The following is a 24,077-nucleotide window of genomic DNA, read 5'->3' on the forward strand; positions in this document are numbered from 1 at the left end:
GGCCTCCTATTGAGTGAGGTCTGCAGAGCAGGATGTTTGCTTACCACGCTCTCTCAAGAGAGCATCTGGCAGAAGGCCTTCAGCCTGACCCCTCTTCAAGTCCTATTAACTGTCAGTGTCATTGTCTCGGTTAGGGTTTTACTGCTGTGAACAGACACCATGACCAAGGCAACTCTTATAAAGGACAACAGTTATTTGGGGCTGGCTTACAGGTTCAGAGGTTCAGTCCATTAGCATCAAAGCAGGAGTTTGGCAGCATCCAGGCAGGCCTGGTGCAGGAGATGCTGAGAGTTTTACATCTTCATATGAAGGCCACTAGGAGAAGTCTGGCTTCCAGGGAACTAGGGTCTTAAAGCCTATACCCATAGTGACACACAAACTCCAACAAGGCCACATCTCCTAATAGTGCCACTCCCTGGGCCAAGTGTATTCAAACCACCACAGTCATCAGGCATCTCTCCCCAGTGCCCAGCATCAGGGCCAGCATATCTGAGAGCCCAGTGCGGTGGCATGTTGTAGTGCTCTCTGTCCTCAGGCCTTAAGTTGGCTCTTGGGCTTGGCTCTGTCTATCCTGTGGGATTGTGTTCAGCAGCGGGGTCCTCACTGGGACTCTGGGCAGTCTCTGTCGGCCTCGGCTTCCCCAGCTGAAAAGTGAGACTAACAGAGCAGGTGGAGACAGAGGGCTGATTCTTGTCAAGCGCTTAGAGCAGAGAATGGGAGAGCAGGGAGCTGGCGCTCGTCTCTGCTCTGTTGGTCACCGTGCAGATGAGTAAGCCAAGTACAGAGAGGGTCCGAGGCTGACTATGGTCACACGGTGGCAGTGAGGAGCCACACAATGTAAGCTTGTAGACCTGAGAGGTCTCATTTAAGGCTATATGTGACTTGAAAAATGATTACTATGTGTGTGTGGTGTGCATGTATGAATTCAGATGTACATGAGTACAGAGGTCGGAGGATAGCTTCTAAGAATTTATTTTCCCTTTCCATCATGGGATCTGGGGGGGGGGGGTCAAACTCAGGTTATCAGGGTCTGTGCACACATCTATCACTGGCCACATTTTATAGACTGTCCCATATTTTGTGTGTATATGACGTGTATGTGTGCTCATCATATGTGTAAGCTTAAGGATGTACATACAAGGCACATGTAATAAGACTCAGGGGATGACCTTGGGCACTGGTCTTTACCTTCCACCTTGTTGGAGACGGGGCTCATTTACTGTCTACTCTTGTACACACTGGGCTAGCTGGCTCGTGAGCTGGAGAGTCCCCTGTCCCTGCCTCCCACCTGGCCTTGGAATCTCTAGGATTACAGATGCAAGCCACTGCACCGAGCTCTAGGTGGATCCTGAAGCTCTGAGCTCAGATGCTCACGCCTGTGTAACAGCTCACGTCTGTGCTGGCCAGAGACTCGGAGTGTATGGCACGGTCCCCATCCACACGCCCCATTTATGAGCACTTTTACACCAAGTGGGGAAACTGAGTCTCAGAGAAACGTGGCAGGGCCTCCCAGAGCACACTGCTAGGAAGAGATGGGCTGGGTTTTTGAGCCAGCCTCCAGATCTCAGACCAAGATAAGGGTGGCAAGTAGAGGCTGAGGGCAAGGTGTTCTTCCTGTGCCTGCCGGGTCCCCACAAACCAGGGGCTTTAAAATACATGTCCGCCAGCTCAGGAGCCCGGAAACCTCAGTGAAGGTGTTCACAACACGCCTGTGCCTCTCTAAAGGTCTGAGGACAGGTCCTTTCCAGCTTTGTCCTAGCTGTGTGGGATCCTAACAACGTTACCCTGAACTGGCAGTCGTTTTAACCCGTGTCACTCTAACGATGGGTGACATTTCTATGTCCCTTCTTCTTCTAATATGACACCAATCATCCGCTGAGGCCCACTCTAATCCAGCATGTATCAGGACCCGATGTGCTTGGGTCTGGGGACCCTGACTACGGTCAGGGAGGGAACAGAGAAAGGACAGACACGTGTACGGGAACACTGGAGTCTGGTGGAGGCTCGGCACGCCAATGGAGCACGCCTCCTACCACCAGCAACCCAGAATCTCTGCATTACCTATTTATTAAGTACAGCACAGGGGAGAGGTTACTAGTCTTGGTAGGAGGTCTCTGTAGGTGAGCAGCCTCAGGCTGTAAGCATCTCAGAGGACAAGGAAGCCTCAGATGCTACTGGTCTTTGTATACACAGGGCACTCACTTAGACTCCCGAGGAAAGCTTTGTCATCCCTTTAGAGTCTCACCAGGGTAAGGCTTTGTCATTCCCTTGGGGCTAAGGCCTTGGAGTCCTTGACACAGTCACTCAAGATTTCAGGCACTCAGGGAGTCCCTGTTCCTTACAAGAATGACCTCATCTCTGTTGACAGCTCCAAGGACCTCTTAGCAAGTAAGGGCGCATTCTGAGGTTCTGGGTGGATGTGTATTGAGGAGGTCAGAGAATGCTCATCACCGTAGACATTGGGTTAAAACCACAGCCAAGCCCTAGGAAGTCCTTTGATGTGAGAAACGCCAACAGCTCCACACTTAGGTGGCCACAGCCTTCTGGAATGGGAGCCAGGACCTCACTGGACACAACTCAGGTCACTGGGCATCGCTAGTAAGGCTAGGGTTATAGGATTCCCCTAACAGAGACCCCAGCAGATTCGAGCCTCCCCAGGGTGGCCGCCACCTTCCACTGTGGAACTCTGCCTTCATTTCTCTGCAGTCTGTCTGTCAGCCTGCCTTTTACATCGCAATCTGTCTACTGGGCCTCACGCAGCACTGGAAGGTTTGCAGACAATCAATTCATGGCAGGCTTGGCCTGTCCCCCCAGGGTTGGGGTCTGGGCCTCTGGTCTGAGCTTGCTGTGGAAGAGCAGCCTCCGCTCCGTGGCTGCTCAGGACCCAGCTCCTGGAGTCTGAGGGTCAGGCCTATAGGTACCCGAAGCTCTGTAAAGCCATCCTCCTCACACCCTACCACCCTCAGCACCTCACTAGCTGGGTGGGATCATACAGACCATATCTCGGGAAATTTGTATTTGAGAAAGTGCCCAGGAGGTGGCTATGATCAGTGGGGGTGGGCATAGGGGGGTGGGAAATGGATGTCACTATTGTTGGGGGGGAAAAATCTTTCTTAGAGCGGGAGAATGCTTGGGGAATGTCTTCTGTCTCTTTATTGCTGGAGAGTCAGACAAATTACTAGTTAGTGGTGATTCACTGTGATACACAGAACTAGTGAAGAGGATTTGGCTGCATTTCCAGCTGTAGCCGGCTGCTTCAGGTGAGTCTGAGGTGAAGAGCCAGGCACAGGTCCCCCTCCCACCACTACCCCCAGTGAGCCCTACCATGGGCCCTCAGGGTTTGATATGGAGCTGATAAGGTTTCTCACCTTACCAGTTTAAACCCTGGGATCCCAAACTGGGATCAAATCTTGTAGTTCCTCAGTCACAGATGCTCTTCTTCCAGGGCTGGACAGGTTCTGAGGGTCCCAGGTCAGGGTCTGCTGCTCGCCCTGGCCTCTGCCAAGGCGCTGAGGGATCCCAAAGGGATCCCACAGGCTGCCTGATAATACTATGCCCTCCCACAGGATCCTGCTGTCGCCATCCCCAAAGGAACACTCATGGCCATTTTCTGGACCACCATCTCCTACCTTGCCATCTCGGCTACCATCGGTGAGTAGCCAGCACGGCACGGATGGCGAGAACGAGAAAAGTGGATCAGCCCTGTGGTAGGGCTGGAGGAGGCTGCAGTGTGGGGCTGGCCTCTAACCAGGAGAGCTCTTTGGGGCAGCCCTTGAGCCCTGCTTCTGGGGGCACCTGTCACCTCTACAATGACAGAACATCTTCAAGGTGAGGGAGGCCAGACCAGGCTCCTCTGATACCTCAAGACATTGTGGTTCCAGATTCCTGCGTGAAGACCATGCACAATGTTTAATGATCACGTTTAATCTGGGCACTGCCGTTGCCTTAGAGAAGAAAGCCAGGGGTTGAACCTCTGGGTCCTCTTGTTTCCAGCATTCGCCTGGGAGGCGAGCTATTCACAGGTGGCCAGGGGACTCGAACTTTCTCATGGGCTCTCCGGGGACTGAGAGTCAGGTCTCTGCTTTATAAACACAGAGCACATCCCTTCAGCTCTCCACACACCTCCCTAATTTCAGGCTCCTGTGTGGTGAGAGATGCCTCTGGGGATGTGAATGACACCATGACTTCTGGCCCAGGCCCCTGCGAAGGGCTAGCCTGTGGCTATGGCTGGAACTTCACAGAATGCTCCCAGCAGCACAGTTGCCGCTACGGCCTCATCAACTACTACCAGGTATAAGCCGTGGGCCCCGGCTGCAGGACACCCAGTGGGGGCTGAGATGTCAGGACCGCAGCCTGCTGTGGGGGAAGGGATGCCCTGTAAGTGTTTCTAGTTCAGCACCCCCCACATTCCCACAGACCATGAGCATGGTGTCTGCCTTCGCACCCCTGATCACAGCCGGCATCTTTGGGGCCACCCTGTCCTCTGCCTTGGCCTGCCTTGTCTCGGCCGCCAAGGTCTTCCAGGTGAGGTTGCAGAAAGGGGGTCGCTGGGGGTGGTGGGTTATGGCTGGGAAGAGCTGAGTAGGAAGACCCCCCGCTCTCCCCCACAGCCCTCCCCCTCCCGGCTGCTGTGAAGTGGGTCATGTGATATGGGTCTGCGTGGAAGGGAAGGGAAACATGCTAGCAAGCTCTTAAAGGAAGTAGCCCTGTCTCTGCGGCAAGGCGAGGGCTGGGTTTTTTACCATTCTCAGAAATCGAAACCTGCTGAGGTGTGGGCACACAGAGTCAAGGGCATGGTTGGCCCTGGGAAAGGCAAAGGGGAGGGTCCCAGCTAGGGTTTGAGTGTGGTGTTCCCCGTCCACAGTGCCTGTGTGAAGACCAGCTGTACCCTCTGATTGGCTTCTTTGGCAAAGGCTATGGCAAGAACAGGGAGCCTGTGCGTGGCTACCTGCTGGCCTATGCCATCGCTGTGGCCTTCATCATCATTGGTAAGAGGCTCCTCCTCCTGCCCCCTGTGAAGGTCCTAGGACCTGTTCCCCTTACCCCCCCCCCGGTGTCACTGGGCACTTGGTTAACAGCACGCACTTGGTGATGGGGATGGGGCTAACCAGGGCCAGGCACAAACTAAACATTTGACTTACTACCGAGCCACACCCCAGACCCAGGGCATGAACTTTTGCGTGGGTGGAGCCCAGCCTGGAAGGCCCTTGGAAGGCCACCCAATCCTTTCCCCCTCCAGACAGGGTGGCCTACCAAGCCATATCAGGTAGTGTTGTTCGGAGGGAGCCTCTCTGGCTTTCCTGCTTCTGCATTCCAGTGTCCTGACAGCTGGGACACCACCCCTGCCTCTGCCCCCAGGACACCAGTGGAGATGGGCCAAGCTGACACAAATAGCTCAGTCACTATCCATGCACATGCGTAAACTAGACAAAGGCAGCCTCTCGTCCAAGGAGCAGTTAGGTAGACTGGTCTCTGCTGGCTTTGCCCTGCTCCTGCTCCGTGACCATTGATAAGTCATTTCTCTGAGCCACCGTTTGCTCCTCTGTAGAGTAAGGGGTAGTGCATAGCTTGTAAGCCTCAGATGGGCAGGAAGAGGGCTCGTGGGAGGGCACAACCCCATACAGGTGCACACACCCAATATCTCCTGGTGAATTCAGTCAAGGACGCAGAATTCGAAAAAGAGAAGCGACTACCCTATAATGTGACATTCCATCCCCACTCCCTTTGCTTTCTGTGGAAAGCCCCACTCCCTCCCCTCCCCTCTCCCTCCCCCCACCCACTTTCCTGTTAGGGTTAGATCCCTGCTGCTCAGGTTGGTCCTATTAGTCACCCACCCATAAGACTTGCCCTAATAGTCTGGTCACTATCGCCCAAAGGAAGATTCTAGATACTAGATCCTGCATCATATGAAGAAGTGTCTCACCTAGGAGACAGAGAAGTGAGCCGTCTGGCCTTCTCAAGATCCACCCCTGTCTCCTGCGGCTCAGGCGCAGGCCCATTTCTTATAGCTGTAGGCTTCTGGGTGGTACCTTTGGGCTGGATGATTCTGACTTAGCCCAACTGAGAACCATGACCCTAAATACTCAAGGGGACCTAATAAGATTATGTGAAAAAAAATACCTGTCCCCAAAGAGCGGCTTTTCTTTCTCTGGGCTCCCCAGAGAGACCCTAAGCTCAACATGCAAACATTTATTTGAGTGTACTGGGGCCAGGGAGACAGGGAAAAGCAAGCCCACTGTGGACAGGACTGGGAAATGCTCTCCCCTGGGTCACATTGACAAACGCATTCCTTACATTTATTTGAGGTCAAAAAGTGTCATGGCCACTGCCCTTGGTCACCCAGTAGCCTGAAAAGGCCCATCTCCCTGTCTTCTACTTCTAAATATTTTTATACATTTGTTATGGGGGAGCGGAAACACATGAGGGTCAGAGGACAGCCTGCAGGAGTCCCTTTCTTCCAGTGTGGGTGATGGCTCAGCCCAGCAGGCTTGGTGGGAAGCAGAAATGCCAGCCGAGTGATCCTGCAGGCTCCCTCCGTCTTTGTTAAAAACTGGCACTAAGATTTGCTAAGACACTGACCCTTGGAACTTCCTGGGGCAAAGAACTCGACTCCCAGATGAGAAGGTTGAGTTGACTGAGCATCCAGGCTTGGCTGTGCTAGGGCACCTTGTGAGTGTGTGCCAGGCAGCTCCCGAGTGTGGCGGAGCCCCAACGTGTTGCCCCCCTCTCTCTCTGGGTCTTCGAAGCTGAACTCAACACCATCGCCCCCATCATTTCCAACTTCTTCCTCTGCTCCTATGCCCTCATCAATTTTAGCTGCTTCCACGCCTCCATCACCAACTCACCTGGTGAGCAGACCCTCTCCCAACCACAGAAAGAGGTGGGGAGGAGCTGGGGGAGAGACGGGGGTGGGGGAGTGGGGTGGGGGGTGGGGGAGGAGAGGCATGGGTGGAGGGGGACAGTCCAAAGCTGCCTACGTTTAAAACCACGTGAAGGGAATCTCTGTACCCTAACAAAGCCAGCCATCCTTTACAGAGCACAGCGCATCCTTTACCTGGAACGGAAGTTGTGCTATAGTCCCACCTCTTCACCAATTTCTCGGGTGTCAGAAGTCTTGATTCCTCAGAAAGGGATGAAATTTTCCAGTCACGGAAGGTGTAGGTGCACAGATCACCGCTAGGGGATGCTGTTTATACTGCAGCAATTTAATTGCATAGATTTTTGGAGTGGTGGTGCTGCTTCTGCGGCTGCTGCAAACCTTCTAGCAGATGGCAGTAGAGAGCAGAGGAATACTTTTGCTAATGAATCCTAGATCTTCAAAGGGCCTGTTATCCCGCCACTTTCCAGACCACACTGTGCCTGGCACTCTTACAGATGCACCATGGTACAGTGGTCACTAGAAGTGGCCCTAACCTAGCACAGAGCCAGGCAGAATCAAATCCTCTTTCCATCCCTTTAATTCTCCTGGGTTCCATAAGACCCTTGGGATCTGGTACTGTTGGCTGATGTTGGTACCGTGTGTGACCAGGGCTGGATGTTCCCTTCCTGGTATAGCTTGTCACCATGGTGAAACAAATGCCCAACAGGCAAGATTGTGGAACTCCCTAGAACTTTCCTATCCCACCCCGGGAGTTAAGGCTGGTGGGACCCTAGGGGTAGTGGGTACAGGCCAGGACAGCAGCACTGAGTGTGGAAGCATGGAGATTACTGTAGCTCTGGGCAAGGAGACTGCTCCTGAGCATGCGCATGTGCACTGGCCTGGCCCCGCCCAGGATGGAGACCCTCCTTCCGATACTACAGCAAGTGGGCGGCGCTGTTTGGGGCAGTGATCTCGGTGGTCATCATGTTCCTGCTTACCTGGTGGGCGGCTCTCATTGCCATCGGAGTCGTTCTCTTTCTCCTGCTCTATGTGATCTACAAGAAGCCAGGTGTGTGGCCGCTGACCCCTGGGCCCCCCCCCACTCCCTGCCTGGGTAGCCATACGGCCTGGCAGGCCCCTCCTCCCAGCTGGCCTTGGCCTTAAGTGGGACTCGGGCTGGCCTCTACCCCAGCCTTCCTGAGTTCGGTGCTCAAAGGAACATGCCCCCTGAGAGCCGGATTTCTGCTGTCAGATTCCTAGAGGGGCTACCTGCTAGCACATACATACAGGGAAGGGTGACCAAGAGTGACTGTGCAAAGGTGGGCACTGAGAAAGACTGTCCACCTGCATGTAGCAGGGTCCTAGACGGACTGCAGTCTGAGGGAGGTAACCCTAAATCTCTACATCTGAATGTGGCCTTCCAGATGGCCACAGAGGTCTGCTTGTCGAATGGGAGTCCAACCCTTAGCTCCATGACCTTGAATTAGGTGACCATATATGTGGCATTTGGCATCAGACCTTCACTCATTAGGAACAGAGCTGCCAGCTGTCCATCCATCCACGGCCTTGCTCCCAAGGTGCTCTGTGCCTAAGAGAGTGGGACAGTCCCTCCCCGTCCCCCACATGACTGGTTGCTTCCTGCAGTTCTGAGTCTTGTTCTTGCCTGTCTGCCGGCAGAGGTGAACTGGGGTTCCTCAGTACAGGCTGGCTCCTACAACCTGGCCCTGAGCTACTCTGTGGGCCTCAACGAGGTGGAAGACCACATCAAGAACTACCGGTGAGCAGGGCTTCGGGGACAGATGGGAGCCTGGAGCCAGCTATGGTCCTCTGCCCTGGCAGATCCAGGATGGTATACCAGGATGATAGCATCAAGGTGGAAGAGCCAGTGTAGGTCTGGGGTCAGGCACTGCCTGATAGAGACAAAGCAAGGGAGAGGTCCTCATGTCTCAGCTCCCACAGTGGACACCATGCTATCAGGATCCCATGATCTGATTCCCATGACACAATCCTGAGTTGATGACAGTGACAAGTCTGCCCTGGGTGCCTTTCAAAGTTGATCCCCAATAGTGAAGGAGGTCACTCACCTTCCATCTTCTTCTTACCTGGCTGCAGTAGATTCAGTAAGATCTATGACCCACCTACTGTGACCCAGACACCCATGACAAACCTCTGAGGGTACTAACCTCAGACACAGAAAAGGAGCAATGAAGTTTGGAGATGTTAGCTCCCCCTGTTTGCCCACCTGGTAAATGAACCATTGAGCCTGACCCTGATTGGCAGGAATGCTTAACCTGTGTTGTTGCCTCTCAACAGAAGGGTTCGGGCACCTGGGCAAGGTACAGTGAGTTTGTAAACAATGGCCTCCTTATGACTGATTGGTTCTCTGCTTTTGTCACGCTGGGGTTGTCGGGGCAAAGGAAGTAGGTAGGCTGGTGGCCCAGGCAAGAAGGACAGAGATACTTATAGTATCATAGCCTCAAAACAACAACAACAACAACAACAACAAAACCCTGAAAGATCCCTTGAGTCACAGCCATCCCAATGTGTCACAATATGTGTCCTAGTGCACACAAGTTTCATCCAGGGCCACCGGGATTCAGGAGTCTGAGAGCATCTTTCTTTAGACCTAAAGGGTCTTTCCTGACACCTCACGCTGTGTTCTTCCTTTTCCTAGCCCCCAGTGCCTGGTGCTTACAGGGCCCCCCAACTTCCGCCCAGCCCTTGTGGACTTTGTGAGCACATTTACCCAGAACCTAAGCCTGATGATCTGTGGCCACGTGCTCATTGTGAGTGCTCCTAGGGAGCTTGGGGGGGAGGGGAGGACACCTATACCCTAGGGTGTGGGGGGACCTGGATGCAGTATCTACCCAGGGATAGGAGGGGCAGGGGAAGTGGACCTAGCAGAATCTGGCCAGGTCTTTCTTTTAAAACATGGTCTTTTGGGGGCTGGAGAGATGGCTCAGCGGTTAAGAGCACTGACTGCTCTTCCAGAGGTCCTGAGTTCAAATCCCAGCAACCACATGGAGGCTCACAACCATCTGCAATGGGATCCAACATCCTCTTCTGGTGTGTAGACAACTACAGTGTACTTACATATAATAAATAAATAAATAAAAGCATGGTCTTTTAAAACATGCAGTGGGATCCCCCACTTGCTCATGTCATAGCCCAGGCTAGTTCAATTCACTGTGTAGCTGAGGCTACCTACCTCTACCATCCAAGTGCCACTTCTATCTTCCAGTCTCCTTCACTTTCCCTCATCTGCTCTAATCAAGAGCACCACTGGGTGCTTCCGAGTCTCAGGGGAGCCTCTAGGACAGGAGAAGGGCTGAGCAGGCTGGATAGTGAGGACAGCCATGCTACCACCTGTCCCTCACCCACAGGGACCCGGCAAGCAGAGAGTGCCGGAGCTCCGGCTCATCGCCAGTGGACACACCAAGTGGCTGAACAAGAGGAAGATCAAGGCCTTCTACTCTGACGTCATAGCTGAGGACTTGCGCAGTGGCGTCCAGATTCTCATGCAGGTGTCCTGGCCAGGCTTCCTACAGGACTCAGTCAGTTGAGGCAGCATGCACGGTAGATTGTGCTGGTCTGGCTGAAGTTTCAGTGGCTGCAGTGGGATCCCCCACTTGCTTATGTTTCAAGCTGTGCTGGTTCAAGAGCACCCAGGACTCTGGGAACCTGTGGGGACTGTGTGGCTTTGCCCAGATCCTGTTTCTGCCTTATCTGAGTCTAAATTTAGTTTAGGTTTTTTACATTTTTTCTCTTTCAGTATCAGTATTGGGCTTAGGGTCTTGGTGTCATTTTACTAAGCAAGCAAACAAACAAACCAAAAAGTGTCTGAGACTGAGTGTCACTAAATTATCCCAGCTGGCCTTGCACTTGCTCTGCAGCCCAGGCGGGCTGTGACTTGCAATCCTCCTGCCTCACCTTCCTGGTTAGCTGGGAGATGAGCTTTTCCCAATTTTATTTTTTTTTCCCAGATATAGTTTACACTTAGCAGGGTGAAAACCGTTAAGTATCAAGTGCTTGCATATGTGGCCACCCCACAGTGGTGTATAACCATGGCTCAGACTGACATCTAGAACATTCCGCTGGGCCTTGAGTTCACTGCTCCCTGTCTTCATGGGGAAGCACCTGAGAATTCTTTCCAATGGCTTTAGCTGTTTCTCAACTTGAAAAAAAAGAAATGTTCGAGGTCGCTCCCGAATTTCCCGAAAACGTTTTAGAAGTAGGTAGAGGTAACGATGTGGTGAAGTGTGCACTTGGTGTTTGGTTGTTCTGTGGGTTCCTTTTTTCTTTTGTTTTGTTTGAGACAAGTAACCACCATGCAGAGCACGCTAGCTTTTGACTCATTGTGTTGCCAGGTGTACCCCAAATTCCTCCAACTCATGCAAAGAGCCTCCTGTCTTAGCTTTGGGGGGGTTGGGGGGCTGCTACTTGGGGATCAAGCACAGGATCTTCTGTGTGCTAGGCAGGTGCTCAAGCACTGAGCAAAACCACTGTGTACCTCAGCTTCTTGGTGGCTATGACTAGAGGCAAGTATACCATGTCCAGATAGACAGACAGATAGATAGACAGATAGATAGACAGACAGATAGATGGATGATAAATGGATAGATGGATGAATAGATAGAACTATATAGATATAGAGAGAGAGGTGAATTTGTTTTGAATTGTATACTTTTAAATGATTAATTTCTTTTGGAGACAAGGTCTTACAGTGTGGCCCTGGCTAACTGAAACCATCTATATAGATCTTCAGGCTAATCTCTAATTCACAGAGACCTGACTCCTGTCTCTTCTTGTGCTGAAATGGTCAATTTACTATATTGATTTTACTCCAAATATTTTAAAGAATCCTGACATAGAAGAGGGAGAAGGAGATGGAGAGGCAGGGGGGAAACAGAGGGAGGGAGGGGTGGTGAAAGGGAAGATCCTGACAGGATGTGGACTTCTGTAACTCCCACACTTTGGAAGCAGAGGCAGGAGGATCGATAGAAGAGGGAGGGAGGGAAGAAAGTGGGAGAGACAGGGAAGAAGGGAGGATATACAGACTAGGTGGCCCAAGGGTCCTGTAACTTGACACACAAACTCAAGCCTCATGCTTTCTGTATAGGCAGAACCCTGAGCCCCTTGAAGCCTGGATGAGAGGGGTGGCTGGGAGGAGCAAGAGCCCCTCCCTGGTCATTTGTCACAGGACAGAGTCCCTGCTGATCTCAGTGCTAGACCACCTTCTGACTTGATTCTTCTCTCCTACCCCGGAAGGCCTCGGGGCTGGGAAGGATGAAGCCCAACATTCTGGTGGTTGGATTCAAGAGGAACTGGCAGTCTGCCCACCCAGCCACAATGGAGGACTACATTGGCATCCTGCAGTGAGTGAGCATGCAGGTGCAGCCTGTGAGCTGTTGGTTTGGGCCACCGGGGCTTCCTGGGCAGAGGGAAACAGAGTAGAGACACCTGAGTCACTTGGTGAAGGCCGAGGTGGAGCTATCAGAGGGTGTCTCCCCTTGACCTTCGCAGACACTGAAGTCAGCAGGGACTTGGCAGCAGAGAGGAAAGTGGGCCAGGTGTGAGAATTTAGGGACTGTGGGGACTGTGGCAATCTGGAGAAAGCACTGGCCAGTTGTGCTTCTGGGATTCAGGCTTGGAGTCGCAGGAACTTTCAGCTTTTCAGAGGAGCCGAGAAGGGTGGTTATTAAGGGAAAAATCCTCGAAGCTCACAGTTGCCAGGCTCACAGCTCTGAGGTGGGACATGGAGCAGAGATGGGGAGCTAGGCCTGAGGACAGTCCTGGAAGGCTTCAAGGTTGACTCTCCGCCTCAGCACCTCCAGCTCTTGCCCTTCCAGATGTAGGGGATGTCTGTCTGGATTGCTTTCCACTGTTGTCCCACATCAAAACATAAGGCTGAGCTTTGAGGCCCTGCAACCCACATCTGGATCTGCTGTTAACCTGCTATATAACTCAGCTCTGACTGTAGCTGCTTCTACCACAATTATGTCATGGGGTAGAAAATCTGGCCCCCAGGTTCCCTGGGACTCCAGTGTCCAAGGCAGTCTGAGAAGGAGTCTAATGAGGGCCAGGCATAGCTCAGTGGGTCAGACCCTCAGGGAGGCCCTTGGTATTATCAGTGAGTCAGTAAATATACTCTTGGGTCAGAAGTCTTCCAGGCATCCTTTATAGCTGACCTGTCATGTGAGGGAGGCCATTCCTATGTGCACACCTGTCCATCGGCTTATTGTCCCAGCCACATAATCTTGGTCCCAGCTACTCTGTTCCTTACTGTCTGATGGTGAGGAAGCTGCCCTGACCCCAGGACAGGTTTTCCCGTGTAAAGTGGAGTCACCAAGCCCCACTGCTGTGGGCAGAGAGGTTGACAAGATCAACTCATGGGTGTGACATGGAGCAGGACTCAATTTGTTTTCCCCAGGAGTGTCATGGATGACACTCCAGTGTTGCCTGTCTACTGCACATATAGGGAAACTGAGGCCCACAGTCCAATGCTAGACCGGATCTCCTGGGAGCCAGGTCACAGGGCCAGCAGTTTGACCCCTGCATCTTCTTTCTAGTGATGCCTTTGACTTCAACTACGGGGTGTGTGTCATGAGGATGCGCGAGGGGCTCAATGTCTCCGAGGCTCAGCAGTCGCACAGTGAGTATGCGCTGCATCTGCTCAGCCCCTGTCAAAAACCAATGCCTTTTCTAAGCAGTGGAAGAGAGGGAAACGGTAGTCGAGTCCCAGACTCGGAGATAGCCAGTTCTTAATGGTTCCATGGAGTCCATCAGTTTCCAAATGGAAGTGAGATCCAGAAAGGGCACGTGACTGACGGGGTCAAGGTCATGCTTCCAGCTAGGGCCAGAAAGGAGACTAGAGTGCTCCCAAGTCACTGCTGTGCTCTGATAACCGGGTGGACCTGACAGAGGAAAGGCATCCATAAACACCACCAAGAAACTACGTAAAGGCCATGGACTCTGACCATTGGGTCTCAGGTCTGTCCTTGGCACTCAAAACAGAAACATGTTTGGCAGCACTTGCCCCTGACTGTGAAGATTCCGAATTAGTGATAGACAGTGGGGAAGACAAAGGGTGCTCAGGACTGGCAGGCGTGCAGGCAGGATTCTGTTCCTTGCAGGCAGGGGTATTGTCACCCGGGACCAAAGATATTCCTGTGTCCACAGCATCTAGACAAGAAATATTTTTGCAAGCATTGTGGCAGTCAGCGATCACACTCTAGGCAGGGAACAAAAAGCTCCCCCACCCAAGGTGGCAAGCCTCCAGGGACAAAGCCGATGCTGGATGCTCGGCATAACGGACACACAGGTCACCTCAGACATGAGATTATCCTGGGGAGACAGATGCTCAGAGGCCCCTTTGAAGACAAGGCCTGGCTGATGCTGAGGAGGAGAGAGCTGGGGAAAGAATGGCTTAGGGGCCAGATGCGCCCTCCCCCCATACACACATGCAGTTAATTCCATGTTTGACTCCAGAGAGGGAGGCAAGGGAGCCCGTGGCCATCTGTGTCTTGTGTGGGCCAGCCCCACTCCCCCCACCTGTTCAGATCAGGGGGTACTCTTGTCCTATGGGAATGTTAGTGTCAGGTCATCCAGGAATTTGGCCAAGAGTAAATGGCTTTCTCTTGTGTCAGTGGTGTCCTAATAGCCAAGGCTGGGTGACTGTAGGTTTTGGTTTCCTGTTGAAGATGACCAGCCAGTGGTAATATTTAGTTCCACGCCTTGTAAGACTCCCTCTCAGTTGTTCAAATGCCATAGGCAGAGAGGAGCAGTGTGCAGTGGCCTTCCTTCAGGGGGGTGGGGGAAAGTGGGAGCTGGTAAGAGATGTCCTGCTACATCTGTGAGGGGAAGAAGAGGTACAGGAAGATGGACACGCTCCATCTGCACAGGTTTGCTGCACGGGGATGCTGCACAGGGATGCTGCACTGATGGAACAGAGTTCTTCCAACCAATTGTCCCCCAGGGCCCATCAGCATCCAGGGAGAGGGAGCTGGGAGCCAGAAAGAGGTTCAAATAGCACTATATGAAGAATGGGAAAGGACATTAGCTGTGTCTGGCCTGGCCTGCAGGATGCTTCTGGCCACTGCATGCTCACCTTGGTGACAAAGGCTAGCCCACCTCTCTGGGAAAGCTGGCTATTTTCAGGTGGGTCCTGGCAGCAAATCTGCTGGCTCTGCTCTGACCTTCCCCTTTTTCAGCAGCCCCGGAGGCACTGGTACAGGAGGAGCAGGCTAGCACCATCTTCCAGTCGGAGCAAGGCAAGAAGACCATTGATATCTACTGGCTGTTCGATGATGGAGGTCTGGTCCCCTCCGACCCATCTGTGTCCCCTGGGAGTTTCTGTCCTCAGGGTCTGCATCTCCTGGCATGCTGTTCTGGGTTGTACTTACTGAGGCCTCTGGTGGGACCCAGAAGCCAGCAGAATGGATAGCTATGTCTTAGCCTGTCCTGGTTTTCAAACACAACGCTCAGCTTTAATGGCTCTGCCTTTGATAGAGTGTGGTCTTTGAAAGAGGCCACAGCCCTGCCCTAGTGGAACACACCAGCCCTCTCTGTGTGTGGGTTCCATACGAGTCCTGTCCTCCCGTAGACCAAAGAGCTGAAAAAGAAAACCATGTCTGTTTGGACATGCGTAAACTAAGTTTCCCGTCGCCGTTTCCTCCACAATAAAACCCAGGAGCAATTTCCGTGGTACCTGGTCTGTGGCAGGAATGATAGGAGAGGACCTAAGGGAGAGCCAAGGCCCAGTGTAGGGTCCACACAGATCCTACACCATTCTCTAGAAGGTATGTGGCACCTGCAGATGTGGGCATCTGAAGGCAGTCCTGGAGCCAATCTCCCTGTGGGTATCTGAGAGTAACTGTAGTTCGTTAATGGCACCTATGCAAGCTGGGATATGTGAATCTGTGCCTGTCAGCAGCTGCTCTTGTGGGTTTAACCTAATGCAGTGTCTTTCTCTGCAAATCAGGAAACTGAAGCCCAGGGGGGCATACAGCGATCTCACGGTGGCTGGGCCTTGGCCTTATAGGGAGAGACGACGGGGAGGGTGGCTCCTACTCCTCGGTCAGATGTTCACTTTTCAAGAAATAAATTAAATGAAGGCCATCTTGATGTTTATCGGCTGCTGCCCCACCCCACCTCCCGTGCCAAATACTCTGTGCCAGCTTGCTTGTTTAAAACCACATCATTGGCTGGACACGGTATCATATGCCTACAATCCCATCACTTGGGAGATAGAGGCAGGAAGATCGGGAGTTCAAAGCCAACCTCGGCTACATAATAAAACCTTGTCTCAGAAAGGCCAAATAATGATAATTCTGAAAATTAAGAGCCAAACTCCTGTACTGGCCAAATAAACCACAGCCTGACAAGCCATGGCCAGTGGGTTGGTTTGGTCTGGTGAGCTCCTCTACAAGTGAGGAGCTAAGGTCCAGAGAGGGGAGGGTCCCGCTGTGGCAGTGTGGGGTGGAAAGACACTGAGGGCTCTGTCCTGAGTCCTTTGCTCTTGGCTCCTGGGGATCGTCCCTGCTAGGTCTCACCCTCCTCATCCCCTATCTCCTGCACCGCAAGAAGAGATGGGGCAAATGCAAGATCCGAGTGTTTGTTGGGGGCCAGATCAACAGGATGGATGAAGAGAGAAAGGCGTAAGTGGGGACCGCAAGGGCTGTGCCCATCTGCCATCTTGCCTCCCCAAGGCTGCTGGACTCCCTGTCCCTGTACCCTCCAGCTCTGCCCGTGGGTGGCCCTGAGGTTGTCCCAAAGCCCAGGCCAGCCTCTCTCCAGCTCACAGTAATGGTGCCTGGGGCTCATGCAGGAGCTCTCTCCATTTCGGAAGGGTTGGCTTCCGGGGCCCGCCTTAAGGAGACCCAGGCGTCCTGGTGTTTGCTCTGATAGGAACATGTGGTAAGTGCTGAAATCACAAGACTTCACGGACAGACTCATGGAATGGCAGGACAGAGGTAAGTGAAGCAGGATTAGGATGTCTCCTAACAGTGTCCCCAGAGTAGGGATGTAGGCTCAGGGAAGACATGAGGTAGCCAGGAGACGCGGTAGCAAATAATCAGAAGGTCACACCAAATCTCGTGGTGAGAAGTGACTTTTAATTCCCTCTCAGGTCTCTGGATGATTTGGCAGGAGATCTTGGTGTCAAGCTGGCTTTTTCTTGAGCTTCTAAGCAAACAGAGCAGGCCTGACTCATTGGCTTGGCAGGAAATGCCATCTGGCCAGAATTTGGTGACACTGACATATTTATATAAGTTTTCATTGTAACCTCTTTCGGGCAATAAGTGCTGTTTTCTGCTTCCGTTAGGAGATAAATTTTGCTTCTGAAATATATCTTACTTAGCCCCCTTTTAATGACTGTAACAAAACACCCGAGGCAGTCTGTCTCATAAAGTAAAGAGGTTTCTTTTTGCTCATAGTTCCGGAGGTTCAGTCTAAGGGTCATGTCTGGTGACATCCTTCTTGCTGTGATGGTGACACAGGGTATCATATGGCAAGATAGTAGTGTGTGTGTGTGTGTGTGTGTGTGTGTGTGTGTGTGTGTTTTCCCCTCTTTCTTATGAAGCCTCTAAAGTTCAGTTCAACCACGGGATGCAACCTCAGTGACCTGGCTTCAAATCCTAAACATGTCTCAGAGTCTCTGTCCATACACACCAGAACAGGATTCTGTTTCCATGATCTCACTCCCACGCGCTGAGGATTAAAATTTAACCTGAGTTTCTGGGGGGGGGGGGTAAACTGTATGCAAATCACAGTACTAAGACAGAATGTGCCTTGCCTTAGATAAACACAGAAGTACAGAGGTGTGGCCATAGAGGTGTTGAAGTTGGCCAGAGTTGTAGGGGAGGAGTTGGGACAACAGTGACTTTTCAGCCAAGGGAAATAAGATTAAAGGTCGTGCGTGAGACCTGCTCAGACGAATGAATGGTGGCGGTTTGTCCATGGAGAAGCCTCTGGCACAAGCTGCAGCAGAAGATCACAATGGGAGGTGACCCCCTGGCTTGTACCACTCTCCCCTTACCACGATTCCACCCCTGTTCTTTCTTCTAATCACCCTGTGAGTTCAGGGAGGTCCAGCATACTCTCCCTGCCTTCTCCCTCAGCCCCCTGCACCCCGTGAGAACGTTACCACCAAAAGGGCCTTCTTTTGGCAAGGCCACTGACGGCACTGAGGACCCTAGCCACCTGACTTCCACAGGACTTTTAAAGAGTAAACAGACCAGAAGGCTCTCCGGCAGTCTGTACTTCCTGTCCCAGTTCTGGGTGGCAGCTGGGTTTCGTGAGGTTTGCTTAGCTCAAGGTGGCCCCATTGGGTAACAGCATGTTCTCACAGTGGTCAGAAAAACCCTTCTGTCCCAACTGCCGCTGGCCCTACGACCCAAGGACTGTCTGGGCTCCTGACAGATACCTGGATGAAGGTGCCACAGCTCTGCTTTTAAAATCTCGCTTCTGGGAAAGGAACACTGTTGTGTATGTGTGCCCAGTGTGCATGAAGCCCTGGGTGTTGTAACACGCAGCCCTGCATGCACAGAGTATAGTAGTGAGCACTGGGGGAGGGGATGCAGAAGAGGCAGAAACTCAAGGTCAGTGATGGCACACACCTTTAGTCCTAGCACTCGGGAGGCAGAAGCAGGCAGATCTCTGCGGTCTACAGAGTTAACAAGCTCTAGGACAGCCAGGGCTACACAAAGAAACCCTATGTCAGAACAAAACAAAAAACCAAAACACCAGCAAACCAACCAAAATCAACCAACTAAGGCATAGCAGGCTGGGGGAGGGGGGCTGGAGAGGTGATTCCGGAGTTTATTACACTGGCTGCTCAGATCAGCATCCAAGTTGGAGTCCCAACAGCTAGCACTATTAGAACTTTAGCTCCAAGGGGTCTGGCATCTTCTGGCCTCCTCAGACACCCTTACACACATGGCACACACACACACACACACACACACAGAGAGAGAGAGAGAGAGAGAGAGAGAGAGAGAGAGAGAGAGAGAGAGAGGAAGGTATGAACGTACATGTACATAAAAAAATCTCAAAAAAAAATTAAGTCCCACCCCTAAGTTCACGAGCCAGTAGGAGCTGTCTGTGGAGGCCTGGGCCTTTATGTTCCCCTTCCTTCCCAGCATGCTCCATGTTACCCCAGCTGCTTCTTCCCTACTTTGCTCACTGGCTTCCTCCTCCAATGGGTCGGCCTGGTGGACACGTCACATCCTGGAAGTATCACCTAGACCATGCTTTGCCAGGGTTTTTGGCCCAGCACTGGGCTGGAGTCGCACCGGTGCGTTCTGCAAGCATCTTGGGTGATTCCGATGTGGTCATTGCCTTACCCCAGTTCCTTGGGCCTAGAGCAACCTTCTCCAGCATGTACCAGCCCGCCAGATGGCTGCTTCCTCTGTGACGTCTTCCATGACTGTGCCCTCCATCAGATACCGACTCTGTGCCGCCTAACGCGTGCAGCTCCTGGTTTTCTCCTTAGTTCGTGTGTGGTGTTGTCTCTGTCTCTACCACCTCTCTTCAGTCTCTCTCTCTCTTTGACCTCTCCTCCCTTCGACCTTCACTTCTCAAAGCGTGGTTCCCAAGCCTAGCAATATCCCCGGTTCTACCCTGACCTGCCGATCCTGGTTCAGAGTCAGCCAGCAGATACTTGGGAGATTCTGGTCAAATAGTTTTTCCACATCACTTGTTACTCTATCACCTACTCCACCCATATTTTTCTCAGCGTCTAGCCACCTTGCCCCCCTCTGTCAGCCCCTTCTGTTCTGATCGTTGCTACACACTCAACAGGCACTGAATGAACATCAGAACGAGTGGATACTTTAAAAATAATTTCTACATCGGTCTTTCAGGATCATCTCTCTGTTGAGCAAGTTCAGACTGGGATTCCATGAAGTTCACGTCCTTCCCGACATCAACCAGAAGCCCCAGGCCGAGCAGTGAGTCAGTTGTGTGTTGGGGATTCTAGACAGAAGGGCTGGCACTGGCCCTGTAGATCCCTCTGCTTGCTTTCTTCCAGCCCCATCAGCTCCCGTGCTGTTTTTTATGTGGGCCTCAGGACCTTTGCACATACAGCTGTTTCTCCACCCATCACCTTCTGCCTTGTGAACACAGCTGGCTTTGGAAGGACATGCTTCCTTCAGCTAGCAGAGAGGCCTCTCCACCTAGTCCGTGTTACAGGACTCGGGGTGGGGGTATCTTCCTAAAATGCCCGCCTCTGGGTTTGCTTGCTTGCTCTCACCAGGCTGATGAGGAGTTCAGTGAGGATGGGGTCCAGTCTGTCTTGCTGACACAGGGGCAGCAGCACTTGATGCTACTGGCTGAGTGGGGTGGATAGGGGAGGGGAGGGTCCGGGTCAGTGGACAGCTCACAGACTTTTGCTCAATGTCAGACCTCAGTGGTAAGGGCTGATGTCACCTGTGAGCCACTCAGTGCAGAGGGCAAAGCTGGATGGGTTCAGTCTGAGGAGTATGTCCTTGTGTGTGGGGACCCTAGCTATCCCTTGGGCTTTCTCCATGTCCCTGGCTCCCCTGGAAACAGGGCCCTGCCACCGAGCCTCACTGAGATTCCCTTTCCAGCACCAAGCGGTTTGAGGACATGATTGCACCCTTCCGCCTCAATGACGGCTTCAAGGACGAGGCCACCGTCGCTGAGATGAGGAGGGACTGTCCCTGGAAGATCTCAGATGAAGAGATTAACAAGAACAGAATTAAGGTGCAAGAGAGGGAAGGGGCTTGCCAGGGTTTGGGGTCCCAGCATGTCTTCCCATCCCTGGGCTTCTGGAATCCCCACTTGGCCCCACCCTATTCGCCCTTAGCAATGTCTGAGAGGGCAGACACATGAGAGGGCAGAGCCTCATGCTGTCCTCAGTGTGGAGACTGACCCTCCTACAGTGTTTAAGTGGTTCTGGCCGAAGGTGGTATTCTTCCAGAGCTGTGTGTACGGCAGGCATGAGGCTCTTTGGACATTGCAGTGATATTTTTTAGTTGGAGTAGATAAAGTGTCAGGGCCAGCCAGGCACCCAGGGGCAGATCTCAGTTCTTCTCTCAGTGGTCCTGAGCTGGGGGCCACTTGCCACCCTCCTCAAGCAGGGACATCTGTCAACTGTCTAGAGATATTTTTGGAGGTCACATCAAGGGATGTCTGCTACAGTTGTTAGGTATTACAGAGACCATGGGCACTGCTAAATGTCCTACAAGACACAGGGCAGCCCTCACAGCAAAGAATTGGGCATCCAAGATGTCCACGGTGAGACAGTGAGAGTCCCAGACTGGATTAACTCTCTTTCCTCTGATTCCTTTCTCAACAGAAAATATCTTTCCACTCTCAAGTCCGGGGAGTTCTCCCTTAGGTTAAGGCATGTTTCCCAGCCAGCACCACTCACCCTGGGACTTTGAATGTTTTCCCAGCCAGGCACCAGCTGACTCTGTAGAAACTCTTTTTTTTTTTTTTTTTTTTTTTTTTAAAGATTTATTTATTATTATATATAAGTACACTGTAGCTGTCTTCAGATGCACCAGAAGAGGGAGTCAGATCTCATTATGGATGGTTGTGAGCCACCATGTGGTTGCTGGGATTTGAACTCAGGACCTTCGGAAGAGCAGTCGGTGCTCTTAACCACTGAGCCATCTCTCCAGCCCTCTGCAGAAACTCTTAAATAAGCAGGGTATCTAAAGTCAGCCCTCTCCAAGTTCTGCCGCTGGGAAGGCTGAGTCCCCCAGTCTTTTATACAGAGGGTCTTCCATGTGCCGCCTGGCACTGAGCTGTGAATTAGCTCATTTGAATTCTTCCACATCCCCTGGGGAGAACATTATCGCACCCATTTTGCAGAGGTACACACTGAAGCTCAGGGAGGCACTGTACCTTGCCCAGGCTCTCTGTCATGAAGCTCTGGGGCTGAAGTTTCAACCCCAGTAAAGAACTTTTTCTCTCCATGATCACACTGGTCATGTCAATAAAGTCAAGCAAGGAAAAAACAAAAACACACACAAAAACAAAACAAAACAAAACAAAACAACAACAAAACAACCAAAAGCAAAAAAACAAGGGGAAAGTACATTTGGTGCTTAATTCCCATGTGAGTCCCTTTATTCCTGGGGGGTGGGGAGTCAGGAATTGTTTAGGGGAGTAATTCTGTATCCAGTTAAACTGGGGCTGTGGGTGTGAGTGGGATGCTGTTAAGAAAGTAGGGATGACCTTGACTTTCCCTGGCCCCAGTCCCTTCGGCAGGTGAGACTGAGTGAGATTCTCCTGGATTACTCTCGGGACGCTGCTCTGATCATCCTGTAAGTCATGGGTGGTGGCCGGGAGGAGTGGCCTGTTGGGATGATGGTAGCTGCTCAAAGGGGCCCAGAATGCTACAGACTCAGCCTGGTGGATTCTCAAAGGCCACGGCCAGTCCAATGCAGTCCAGTGTCTGCCTCACGGCCCTGGCCTGAGCATGTGTCCCAGGCATTGTTGATCTTCCTTCCCTGTTTACTTCGTTTCCTGCCAAACTGGCTTGGCAGACAGAGGCAGCTTGTCTCAGAAGCCAGTGTGTCTCCTAGCTTGGAAATTGCCCAACTCTCATTGGCGATTTGCCATCCCCTAATGATTTGAGTGCCAAACCTGGACGAGAGGAATGGAGGCTGCTCCGGCCACACTGTTCCTCTGGAACGACATCCAGTCCACGCTGCCCTCCAGTGTTGGCCAGGGCAGGGCGAGTGGGCAGGAACAGTGGCAAGGGGGGTTTTCTATGTGGCTTTAATCTCTCTGGGGCGGGGAACAAGAACATGGCTAGCCAAGACCTCCACATTTGTAATTTAGGGTAACATGCAGATTTGGTTAAGACATTTCTCATGCTTGCCGGTGGGGCAGGGGTTGGGGGGAAGCACTCTTCCCCGGGTGGGACATCACACTTGTAGGGTTTCTACCACATGAGAACTTAAGCCCCTAGCCTAACATCTGGAGCCTGCTATGGATCCTTAGATGGGACTCAAACCAGCGATCCTTCCACCTCCGCCTCTCTGATCAGAGAGCAACAATGAACCTGTCAGGGAATGGCCTTCTTTTCAAGGCATGTTCTGATAATAGACTTCAGGGGTTCTTATTTTTCTTAAAATCCTGAGGTAGTAGCAAGGAGGAAGGCCAGAGGCAGACTTACTTGATGGTAAGATGGCCGTGGACAGATGAAGTGTCTATGTAGTTTTAGCATTCTCCTTTTTAGTGTGCATGGATCTAAACTGTGGTAGAAAATATTTAATCCCAATCAGAGGCTTGTACCCAGCCAGATAATTCCCAGATAAAACACACATGCTGCCTTTAATTTATAATAAGCCTTTCTCAGCACTCAAGCTGGGCAGATATCTACCCTCTATGCTATTAGAATCTACTTTCCTATTGATAACCCTGAGTTACTACTTACTGTGTCCATCTGGGCTGCTCTTCACTCCAACTGGCCAGCCCTCATGGTCATGATTTTAAGATTCTTACCCCATGGTGCCTTCTCTTTTCCCCAACTTCCTCTCTCTCCTCATGGTCTCCTCCACCCCAAGCCCAGAAACCCTAAACCCCTCCTATGTCTCTTCTGCCTAGCTATTGGCTGTCAGCATCTTTATTCACCAATCAGGGATAACTGGGGGGTGGGGGGGCGCAGGCAAGGTCACACAGAGGCACCTGGGTCTCTAAGCAGTCTCTGGGAGCAACCAGTATTTGGCATAGAAAAAAAAAATCTCAACACTAAACATTCTGGCATCCCTGCAAAGTGTTATCTGCTCTAGAAAGCAAGTCCATATCTGCTGATACAGCGATACAGTAGGGTTTCTATTGCTCTAATAAGTACTATGACCAAAAGCAAGCTAGGGAGGAAAAGTTGATTTCAGCTTACAGGCTGTTGTTGTCTGTCATCCAGGGATGTCAGGAAAGGATCTCAAAGCAGAAACCTGGAGGCAGGAGCTGATGCAGAGGCCATGGAGGGATGCTGCTCACTGGCCTGCTCTTCATGGCTTCCTCACTCTGCTTTCTAATAGCACTCAGGACTATGGGCCCAGGGATGGATGGCATTGCCCACATAGCCTTGGCCCTCCCACATCAATTAGTAATCAAGGAAATGCTCCACATGCTTGCCCACAGGCCAGCCTGATGAGAATATATCTCAATTGTGGTCATCTCAAAAACTGACTTTATAGCTGGGCAATGAGGCACACCTTCAATCCCAGCACTTGAGAGGCAG

General features: G+C 52.0%; 1 protein-coding gene across 3 annotated transcripts in view; it reads left to right on the top strand.

Annotated features, from left to right (window-relative positions):
* Slc12a3 (solute carrier family 12 member 3) overlaps positions 1-24,077 on the top strand; it is a 36,266-nt gene that overhangs the window by 6,749 nt on the left and 5,440 nt on the right. For 2 of the 3 annotated variants that reach the window (XM_021220253.2, XM_021220254.2), the window contains exons 9-24: positions 3,567-3,651; positions 4,137-4,291; positions 4,417-4,524; positions 4,865-4,988; positions 6,747-6,848; positions 7,773-7,928; positions 8,537-8,636; positions 9,534-9,645; positions 10,243-10,383; positions 12,128-12,234; positions 13,429-13,511; positions 15,070-15,171; positions 16,404-16,515; positions 19,720-19,806; positions 20,446-20,581; positions 22,085-22,152. In XM_021220253.2, coding sequence (XP_021075912.1) covers positions 3,567-3,651; positions 4,137-4,291; positions 4,417-4,524; positions 4,865-4,988; positions 6,747-6,848; positions 7,773-7,928; positions 8,537-8,636; positions 9,534-9,645; positions 10,243-10,383; positions 12,128-12,234; positions 13,429-13,511; positions 15,070-15,171; positions 16,404-16,515; positions 19,720-19,806; positions 20,446-20,581; positions 22,085-22,152 — 1,778 coding nt within the window. The remainder of the gene's footprint in view (positions 1-3,566; positions 3,652-4,136; positions 4,292-4,416; positions 4,525-4,864; positions 4,989-6,746; positions 6,849-7,772; positions 7,929-8,536; positions 8,637-9,533; positions 9,646-10,242; positions 10,384-12,127; positions 12,235-13,428; positions 13,512-15,069; positions 15,172-16,403; positions 16,516-19,719; positions 19,807-20,445; positions 20,582-22,084; positions 22,153-24,077) is intronic. The other variant, XM_029532454.1, reaches the window with a different exon arrangement.

This window comes from Mus pahari, chromosome 20, assembly GCF_900095145.1.
Source record: "Mus pahari chromosome 20, PAHARI_EIJ_v1.1, whole genome shotgun sequence".
In the NCBI taxonomy this organism is placed as follows: domain Eukaryota; kingdom Metazoa; phylum Chordata; class Mammalia; order Rodentia; family Muridae; genus Mus; species Mus pahari.